This window comes from Cricetulus griseus, unplaced genomic scaffold (genome assembly GCF_003668045.3).
Source record: "Cricetulus griseus strain 17A/GY unplaced genomic scaffold, alternate assembly CriGri-PICRH-1.0 unplaced_scaffold_11, whole genome shotgun sequence".
Classification (NCBI taxonomy): domain Eukaryota; kingdom Metazoa; phylum Chordata; class Mammalia; order Rodentia; family Cricetidae; genus Cricetulus; species Cricetulus griseus.
The window spans coordinates 170,843-181,460 of record NW_023276820.1 but is presented as its reverse complement, the minus strand read 5'-3'; the positions used below and the strand labels follow the sequence as shown (position 1 = coordinate 181,460).

The following is a 10,618-nucleotide window of genomic DNA, read 5'->3' as shown; positions in this document are numbered from 1 at the left end:
TTAAATTTTAATGTGGGAGTTAGTGTGTGGCAAGTCCAGAAAACTAGAAAGGGACAATAAGAGGATTAAAAAGATCCTCTATGAGAAGATATTTTAAGCAAATGTTCACTGCCTTGAGCCACTGGTCTGGGTAAAGCCTCTGGTTTCTGGTAATCCATCATTGCTGGATCCTCTCTGGAATTCCTCTTGGGTATTCTGTGGCAGGCCCACAATTCTTGGAGATACACTAAATATTGGAGCAGAGGACAAGTCCCTTCAGAAGCTCAAGCATGAGGTTCTGGGTGCTGTAGATATTGGGTTGGATCAACTCAATGGCTGAATCTGGGTTTGAGTGGTAGCAGGTTATTCTGAGAGACTCTGGCCACCTAGCTCAGGTGGGGCAGTATCAAACCCCCTGCACTTGCCTTCAAGGGTAGTTTACCTTGGCCTTGTTAAGGAGTTGGACCATCTTTCTGGAGTGCAGGGATCAGATATAACACACTTTAATAACTCAGTTTTAAACACGGGACAAATGAAAACCCAGCATCCCTGGAAACTGCTAAAAGTTCCACCTACCTAGGATCATTACCTTGTTGAGAGGCCAGGAACATTCTAGGAAACTCATGCCAGTTCACCTACCCTGACACATATGTGTGGAAGGAAATTAAATAATTGATGACATAGCTCATTGTAAGAACTGTTGTGGTGTTGGAAACTCCATGGAAGAGAATGAACAAGGGGAATCTATTCCATTCGCTTGCAAAGTATTTGGAAATCATACTGCATCTGTTGTAGGGAAGTAAGAGCAATGTGAAACAAAGGAAACAGGTAGCAGCATCAACTACAGCGTGAAACTACTTTCATGCTTCATCAGTGAGGTCACTAAGAAATAGCTGTTAATGGACATGGACCTTTGTCTTTAGAATTGTAGGATTCTGCACAGAAGGTAGAGTGTGATCACACTGGTTACAGGATTCTGCACAGAAGGTAGAGTGTGATCACAGTGGTTAGATACATAAACATCTTGAATTCTCACAGGAAAACATTCACTTTCTAAGGTTCTATAAAGTGGTAATTGAATAATGGAAAGCACAATTTTGTGAGTTATATATAGCTGGTGTAAGTGTAAAACATCAATGACAATTTATGAGTCACTGCCATGAGCTCAGGTTTTCACCTTCTTCAAACTGGATTTTCTAGGCAATACCAGAATATCACGGTAATGGACTAAAGTAAGAATCCCAAGTGCATGGGACTCTATAAATCTAAAAATGGCTTAGAGTCACAGTGAACAGTGCAAAGACTTGTACAAGGAAAGTGTTACAGAAACACAGTCACCTGAATCTGTGCTTACAAAACCATGTTGAGATCTGAAATATACTGCACCCTTCTTGTAGTTTGTGTTCCTCACTTGATTTTAGTTTATATTTTTGGTAATCTATGGTAAGCCTTGTGCTATAAAATGTTTTCATTCAGGATGAATAGGGAGGGGGTTCAGCTAAAGAAAAATGTCCTGGTGCTGCAGTGGATCCCATTTTGCTTCCCAGCACCCATTGGGTGTCTTACATCTGCCTGTCATTCCAATTTCAGGGGTTTGTCATCACTATTGGCCTCTGAAGGCTCTGAATTCTCACAGTGCTCATATTCTCTAGCAGGTAAAACAGTCATGAATGCAAAATAATGAAAAATATGTAACAAACATGTTTTCACATATGCATAAAGGATTACCTCTTAGGCAAATGTCAAATTTCAGTGCTACTGAGAGAATTGTTCTCAGTATGGTCTGACCTGACATAAAACTGTTCCATCTCCCACTTTGGTAGCAGAAGTAGAGAATGGACCTGATATATATGATACCACCAAAAATATAAATTGCTAACATTTCAGGGATAAAGATTATAGTAGGTATACAGAGGAATTACTAACACAATTAATCTGAACAACATATAAAGGAAACACTAATATGAAATTAATAGCTAATACTACAAGATGTATAGTATGTTGATAAAACATTTCTTGTAAAATTCAGCAGTTGTTCACTCTTCTTTATTGTTATGTTACAAAACTGGACATCAGTATCTACCTCCTACTGTCTCAAATCTCACTGTGTAGGTCATGTTGAGCTCAAGTTTACAGAGATCAACCTATTCTTCCAGAAACGTTCTGTGATGAAAGGATTTTAAACACATCTGACATATATGCTAACTCTTACATTAACAAGTCTATTACAATGAAATGAATAATGAATTTACACCGAGAATAGGACGTAAGATGATATGATGCAATCAGAAGAATGTAAAACCTATAATCTTGGACAGTGTGAGCATTAAATGCAGCCAAGTGTTAGTATTGTCCATGCTAAGTGTTAATGCAGACTTAGCCAAGGGCTAGAACCCTGACAGACCATGAAAAAAGTCTCTGTCTTCCAATATCAATAAAGATATACAGTGAGTGTCGGAAGCTATCAGGTTCTGATTAATATTACAGTATGCTGAAACCAGCTGAAATAACTCCACATATTTTACCCTGGATAAAATAGCCTGACACTCATACTGAAACTTTCCTTCCATTTTCCTTTCCCAAGTTCAAGAAGGAGAGGCTTCAAACCAGTCATTGTACCAAATGCCACTCTCTAGAGATTCAGTTACTGCTTCTATAAACAAAACATAAACGTACTGTCACATATGAATAATTTTTACTCCAGAATCATACTCACCTCCTGCTCTTCTCTGAAATATGTGCAAATTATACTTTCATTCAACTGTTTTCTGTGACATGAAACCATAGTAAAATAAACCCAAATACTTCTTACTGAAGATATAGTCTACACAACATGTAAGCTGAAGTGAATTATCACATTTACTTATTATCAAAAACTTTAAACAGATAATGAGTTGGGCTGAATTATCATTCTCTTACTCACAGTCACAATCAGTGTGGAAAATATATGATACTAAGAAACAAAATGGATACAATGTTAAGAATACTTGGATCTGTCTAGCTCATCTCCTAGGTATACAATTTATTCTTGTGCATTTTGTAAAGTCCATGGATTGGTTTCTACACCAGATCCCATACAAGACATGAACAATTACTCAGGCCTTTCTTTTGCTAACTCTATGACTCAGACTGAAGTACACAGTACTCACCTGGCTTCTTGTCTCCGCAGGTTGGTGGGTTCAATGAGCAGATCCAGAGTCATTAATAAACCTCAGTGTGGGAGAGTTAGAACAAGGGTGGTGTAGAGGTCTGTGACTCTGTGACCTCACCTCCCTCCAGAGCTGCAATTTTCATTTCACCTTCAGTGACAATAAATGAAAATTTCCAGTTGTTAATTAGCAAAGATATTTTAGAGTTCCTTGTGTATTTACCCAGTGACATAAGGTGTAGGGAGAGGCATTGAGTTTTCATGATCCCTGAATGATGACTGGGTCTCCTGTGGATGGTGCTAGAATCTTTCACAGATTCGTGTGATAGTGAGAAAATTCCCTCTGTCCCTTTGGATTCCACACTTCACTGACTTCTTCCAACACACACCAACATACTTAATTTTTAGAAGTTTTTTTTAACCTTTATTACTTAAAATATCTGAGTGTTTTATATGTGCATATGTATTTCAATCAATTCTAGAATTGATTATCTGCTCTCATTTCCTTTTTATTGACCCACTCCTTATGACATGTGTTCATAAAATCACCTAAATTTTAATTTTCTCTTTTTAATTTTAATTTTTTGATTTCATTTTACATCCCAACAACAGTTCTTCCTCTCACCACTGCTCCCAATACCACCTGCCTCTTCCCACCCCTGTCACTTGCCCCAGCCCCGCCCCAGTCCACTCCCCCTCATTGCTAAGGGCTCCCATGTGGAGACATCCTAATCTGGAACAATTGTTGGGCCAGGACCAGGCCCTCCTCCTATTGTTGTCTTATTGCTCCTGCTATAAATCTGAGTACTGTATGGAATACATAAGACGAGAGTGGACAGCCTAGACCTGTTCCTGATTTTAGTGGAATCAATATGAGTTTTTCTCCATTTATTTTAATATTGGTTGTTGGCTCTATATATTGGCTTTATTGAGTTTAGGTCTGATCCTTCCATCCCAGATCTGTCTGAGACCTTTATTATGAAGGTGTATTGGATTATGTTGAAGGCTTTTATAGCATCTAACAAGATAATCATGTGGTTATTATTCTTTCATTTAGTTTATATACAATACTAATATATTATATTAGTAGATTATATTGATCATTTTCCATACATTGAACCAACTGGCATCTCTGGGGTTAAACCAGCTTGGTAGGGTGAGTGTTATTTTTTATGTGTGCTTCGTTTCAACTTGCCAGTATTTTAGTGAATATTTTCATTTTCATGACAAGGATCCTGTAAAGTACACCAAGTTTATTGGTGCCAGGTTTTGGTGGCACATGCCTTTAACCCCAGCACTTGTCAGGCAGAGGCTGGCAGATCTATGTCAGTTCGAGCCTGGTCTCCAGAGCTAGTGCCAGAATAGGGTCCAAAGCTACACAGAGAAACCTTGTCTCAAAAAACAAAAAAAACAAAATTAAAAGTATGTTGGCCATTTGTTTTTCTTGTTTTAAAAAAATCATTTCATTAATTCATTTATATTTGGCAATTTTCTTTCCTTGTTATTTAGTTTCTACAATGCTTAGTACATACTGAATATCAGATTTTTCTCTGAAGTAAACCTGAGAAAGTTGTTCTCAAATTTCAGGCGGCTCTCTGTGCACTCTACTGGTAGAGAGCTGTGCTGAGCAGGAACTTTGTAATTTCATGGAGTGTCATCTGTTGATATATGGCATAATTCCTGGTTATGTGTTCTTTCTGGAATGTTCTACTCTAATCTAAACCTTAGAATATATGCCCTCTATTACTCTTTAATTGTTTCAGTTTTCATTTTATAGATTATAATTTATGCATTATTTATTTAGTGAGGATCAGTCTAACTATGTACATAATCTTCAACTCCATCAATGGCCTTAGAATAATAATGAATAAACTCAAAACTGACAGAGACATCTCACTGCCTGGACAGTCACCTGAAGTTCCTCTCTAATGATAGTGCATCCATCCTCAGCCAAAGGCCACACTGTGTTTTACAGACTTTCAGTGAAGCAGGAAATTGAAAACTGTCTGCCTGTGTTGGCAGATTGTCCGTCATTTATCTCTGTCCTGCAGATTCTTTGGCAGACGCTCCCATGAAACAGGAACTTTTCAGGAATGTCCCATCAAGTTCTAGAGTCACTTTCCTGTGGGTCCTGCAAGTCCAGTTTATACAGCACACTGTCAAACAATCCAGGAAAGAGCAGTTTCTTGCCCAAATGGTTCATCTTGCCATGTTGAAGGCAAAATTCATAACGAGTTTCTTCCATGCCCACCTTCCTCTCAGAAGTAATTGGTGTTGCCAGGAGCAGTTGTGTCTGTTGTGAAAAACCCTAAAACATTTTAAGTGCCATATTCTGAAGGTCTTTGAAAGGTTTGAAAACTATACATCTCAAATATATCTCTGTATATCTAGGAAACCTAACTAACCCAACTATAAGTTTTGACTATCATAGATGACTAAAATCTATTTATGATATATTACATTTTTAATAGACCCATAAGAACACCATACATAAATTGACCATAATTTTAATCAATATACTAAAATGGATGCCAAAGCAAAATGTCCATTTGTACATCATACCCACCCTTTTTAGAAAGAGAATGATTGTGCTCATTAACCATTTATAACAAACCCCATTTAAATGAAAGCAAACTTTTATAAACAATATTGGGAATTTTGAGTGTGGTTCTCTCCAAACTGCTTCCTGCTGTGTGGGACATTTTCAATACCAAGGAATCTGAAAAAAACACAGAAACCTGACCAAATCCTGGCTATAGTAGTCTGCAAATCTGCATCATCTCAGATGTTTTTGGGTGTTGGATCGCCTGGGCCAATGCTTCAGGGGGTCTTTCTTGATCAAACCATATTAGTCTAGAAGGAATCCACAGCTTTTCATTTTTTGTGGAAACACAAACAAAATCTATTTTCCAACATAACATGTACTCACACTTAAATTGAGAAGTCAAAGCGTTTTCACAATATATAAGTTGCAACCAAGCAAACTCAAAGGCAACACAATAACATACAGTATCCAGACTCTCTGTGTTTTCCATCTTTAAGACGCTTTTTATTACTCTATTTCTTTTACTTTGTTTTTCATTTTTTGAGACAGGCTTTCTCTGTGTACTTTTGACTGACATGGAATTCACTTTGTACACCAGGCTGGCCTTGAAATCACAGATATCTGCTTGCCTCTGCCTCCCTCAGCAAATTTTACTGGGTAAACCACCACAGCTGACTAGGAAGCTAGGAAACAAGGAGGGCTCTAAGAGAGACACACATTGTCCCCTGAAAAGGGAAAGGGACAAGACATCCAGAGCAAATTGGAACCATGTGGGGAGGGATGATGGATCCAGGAGAATGAGAAGGGGAGAAGAGCAGGTGTGAGGAGGACATGAGGGAGCAGGAAGGTTGATTTGGGGGAAGAATAGAGGAGAACAAGATAAGAGATACCATGATAGAGGGAGACACTATTGGTTTAAAGAGAAATCAGGCACTAAGGAAATGTCCAGAGATCTACAAGGATGACACCAACTAACGATATAAGCAAAAGAGGAGAGGCTACCTTAAATGTCCTACCCTGATAATGAGATTGATGACTGACTTATATCCCATCCTATCGCCTTCATCCAGCAGCTGTTGAAAGTAGAAGCAGACACCCACAGCTACATAACGAACTGACTGGAATCCAGTTGTAGACAAGAAGTGATGAGCAAAGGGGTCAAGAACAGGCTGGTTAAATCCAAAGAAAATGCTGATCTCGAAAAAGGGGGATGAAAAGGGGGGAGTTCTTGGTCCCCAGACTGATAGCTGGGAAACCAGCATGGGACTGATCCAGGCCCCATGAATGTGGGTGTCAGTGAGGAGGTCTCAGAAATCTATGGGGCCTCTTGTAGTAGATCAGTACTTATCCATTGCACAGGAATGGACTTGGGGAGACCATTCCACAGAGAGGGATACCCCTGAGACTAGACACATGGGGGAAGGCTTAGGCGATATGCAAAAGGATATGATAGACTTGAAGACCCCTTATAGAAGGTCTCACTCTCCCTAGTGAGCAGAAAGTGAATGGGATGGGTAGCGATTTAGTGGGGGAGGGCATGGGAGGAGGTGAGGGAGAGGGAACTGGGAATGACATGTAAAATACTTTTGTTTCTAATTTAACTAAAAAATGGAGAAAAGAAAAGAAAACTTGGCCAGCTCCAAATTCAGTTTATTTCAAGTTAGATCTATATACTTCAGAGAGCTAAGATGAAGCCATGGAGCATTCTTCATGTTTTCATAATGTTTCTACCAATTACATTTTCATGCCCTTATCCACCACAGGATGAAAATAATGGCAGAGTTGAATATAGAAAAAATAAATATCTTGATATCTGCTTCCATAACTCATGTATTAATTTGCCTAATATTACCTAACATTATTTTTCCTTGTCTCGTTTGGAAACCTGATAATAAAGTTGCACTCACCTACACACATATGCAGGATCACACCTTACAGGAAGAGAACATGTGATTTGTTTTCTGAGTTTGTAATACCTGGATTAATCTTATTCATTATAAGGCCATCAATTTTTCTACAATTTTGTGATTTCGTGTCTAACAATATTTTAATAGTATACCATTTCATATGTAAGCACAAATTTGATTATAGATTTATATATTCATGGATATAAATGTGGGCTCAATTTGCATGTACCTAGAGCAGCAATAAACATGGATGGGCAGAAATATCTATGGAAATAAATGGAGGATTCTGGATATATTCCCTTGAGTTTAGAAGTTGGGAAATATATCAGCTCTATTTATTGTTTTGAGGTCCCTGAAAACAGATTTCCGTAATGTATATGTCAAATATCTTCCAATCTTTATTAATGAAGTCCACATTACACTGTTGCCAAACAAGATTACAACACAAAAATAAAAACAGAAATTTACATTCTCATCTCCATGATGAACATAGATTCAAAATTTCTCAAAAATATTGGCAAAGAAAAATAAAGATGACATTGAAACCACTGTTGACTTCCACTCAATATCTGTATGAGGTAAAAGATGTTGATAATAGTTTTTCAATAAGTGGTCTCCTCTCGGGAGGTGCTCTGTTTGGAGATGGTGAAGACTGTTGGTACCACCTTCAGAGCAAGCTAATATGATTGCCTCTATAGCAGCTGAAAGTAGGGTATGTAGGAAGTTAAGATTGAAGAAATTTTTTGGTACTGCTGAAGACTAGAACAGTTGTAAATAGGCAGGAGACTCCTGAAGCACAACTTCCAGGCCAGCCACTGTATTAGTTTCTTTGCAGATGGATTTTATGACCAATAAGATTTCTGTGAAGTAACCAACACTCAGCATGCTTTGGACGAATGAAAGCCAGTAGAAGGGTAGCTTGATTGAGAACATTTTTGCTAGATCTTTTGTACATCAGCTGGACAAAGGGAACCCTTGACGTTGAAAGTTGAAGAGAGGAATCTTCCTCATATGGGGAAAGGCTAATGTGGACAGCTAAGTCAACCAGCTGACAAAACTCTGAGACATCTCACTTGTATTCATAGTTAAAGGACAGGGCACTACCTACTATACATTCTGTACTGAATTTGTGAGGGAGATGGGTGACTAAACAACTGTATACCACAGAAACTATACCATTTATTTAAGAATAAGTGAGTTTATATTCCTCATCCAGACCAAACTGAATCTTGAAACCATGGAGTAATGATTAATAAGAACAAAGGGTCCAAAACAAGGAAAACACAGAGAACTTAGGTTAGTGATGTTCACCAGCCACCAATTGGGATTATACAAAAGAGCCACACAGCCTTGTAAGATGGTGGAGACCATATAAAAAGCCAGAAAGGTTGACACTAGCACAAGGATGTTCTGGGTGGCTTTGGACTCAGGGGTGTTTCTGCCGGAACCATGGGTACTACGGATGTGCTGAACCCTCTGTTTGTGACTGTACAGAATGACAATCATGGAGCCACTAGACCAGGCCATGACCAAAGAAAAGAAGATTTCAGGGCACACCACCAATGCTGCAAATAGTGAGTCATTAATTCCATCCCGCCCTGCAGTAGAGCAGTGTCCAAAATCTTGCTTTCCTGTCACATTGTTACTATAACTTTTGATAAGTGGATTCACAAATAAAATGAAATGTATCAATATGTACAAGACCCAGAGAAGGGAAAGGGTGCAGGCAATATGCTTAGCAGCTTTGAATTTTTGATCCTTACAACAGGATTCCTTCTGACTGATGGTGAAGGCCTGGAAGACACTCAAGAGGCAGGTGGAGCCAATAGACACACTGCGGCCAACTCTTTCAATGTACAAAATTAATCTGCATCCAAAATCATTTAAAAACTGCTTCAAACCAAAAGCTGCCATGGTGTGGGGAACTCCTTTATAGAGAATGATCAGGGTGTTGGATGCCATCAGGTGCACGTGAATCAAATCTACAGTCTTTAATTTGCAGTCTCCATAGCAGACCAGATAGTAGTAAAACACAGAGAAATTTCCAAGAATTCCTACTGTAGTTAGTGATAAGAAAACTATTTTGATCATCAAAGTCCAGAAATAAATTCTGTTATTGGTCATGATTCTCTTTAAATAATGGACAAAGACATTTCTCTGGTCAAAATGAATGAAGAATGTTAATAACCCAAAGTACAAAGAGGCAAAATCGCCAAACCAGACTAGACTACATGACAAAATTTCTCCACATTTATAAAATTATCAATTATAACTTACAATGAAATCGGCATTAAGAAGGCTAAAGGCCTGATCATGACTATGTGAATGAATGATATGCCTTCATCATACCATAGAGTATTCAAATTGTGGAATATTTTATTTGGCCTGTTAGAAGCAATTGGTACAAGAGGCAATACCAGGAAGCATAGTTCAAGACTGTGATAATAAACTAGCATTTTCTAACCATGTTGTACATGAAGAAAATTTCAATGGTTGTACCAAACTAAAAAATTGCCAATTCTGATTGTATATCACATTTACATTAAAATCTGATAAATGAGAAACTTACAATATTATTCATGATATTTCCACAGTTACATATGAAAATTTCATAAAAGGTATAAAATGTATTCAAATGATGGTTTAAGTAACAACATGTATCTTATGTTAATATCTATCTTTTTGCAAGTCATACCACATAGACAGAAACACAGATATGTACATACTTAGGTTACAACTGTTAGAGCACTGTGGACATTCAAAGGGATGATAGCCCAAAGAAATGTGTCAGCTGAAATCGTAAGGTTAATGTCACCATCTGAAGAATGATATTTAATGCAGGAATGTTCACTATCTCTGTTGAAACTATGTTTGGGACAAGTGTCACCAATCAGAATTCTAGACTGTAAATGGGAGAAGAAAGTGGCCCTGGATTAGACAGCCCATCAGTGCACTGGGAGAAGACTCTCAAGACACAATATTCTATTCCATTCCCTCAAGAGAATGTGTCTAAACATCTTAAATAGGGTGAGATTACAC

General features: G+C 38.0%; 1 protein-coding gene across 1 annotated transcript; it reads right to left on the bottom strand.

The window, feature by feature from the left end:
- Positions 1-8,758: 8,758 nt before the first annotated feature.
- Positions 8,759-9,703, bottom strand: LOC100772781 (vomeronasal type-1 receptor 4-like). Its single transcript, XM_027434381.1, has one exon. The coding sequence runs from the start codon at positions 9,701-9,703 to the stop codon at positions 8,759-8,761; it is 945 nt and encodes a 314-aa protein (XP_027290182.1).
- Between the last annotated feature and the right edge of the window lie 915 nt (positions 9,704-10,618).

Excerpts from the sequence above, each read along its gene's own strand:
- LOC100772781 (XM_027434381.1), bottom strand. The coding sequence starts at position 9,703 with ATGACCAATAACAGAATTTATTTCTGGACTTTGATGATCAAAATAGTT.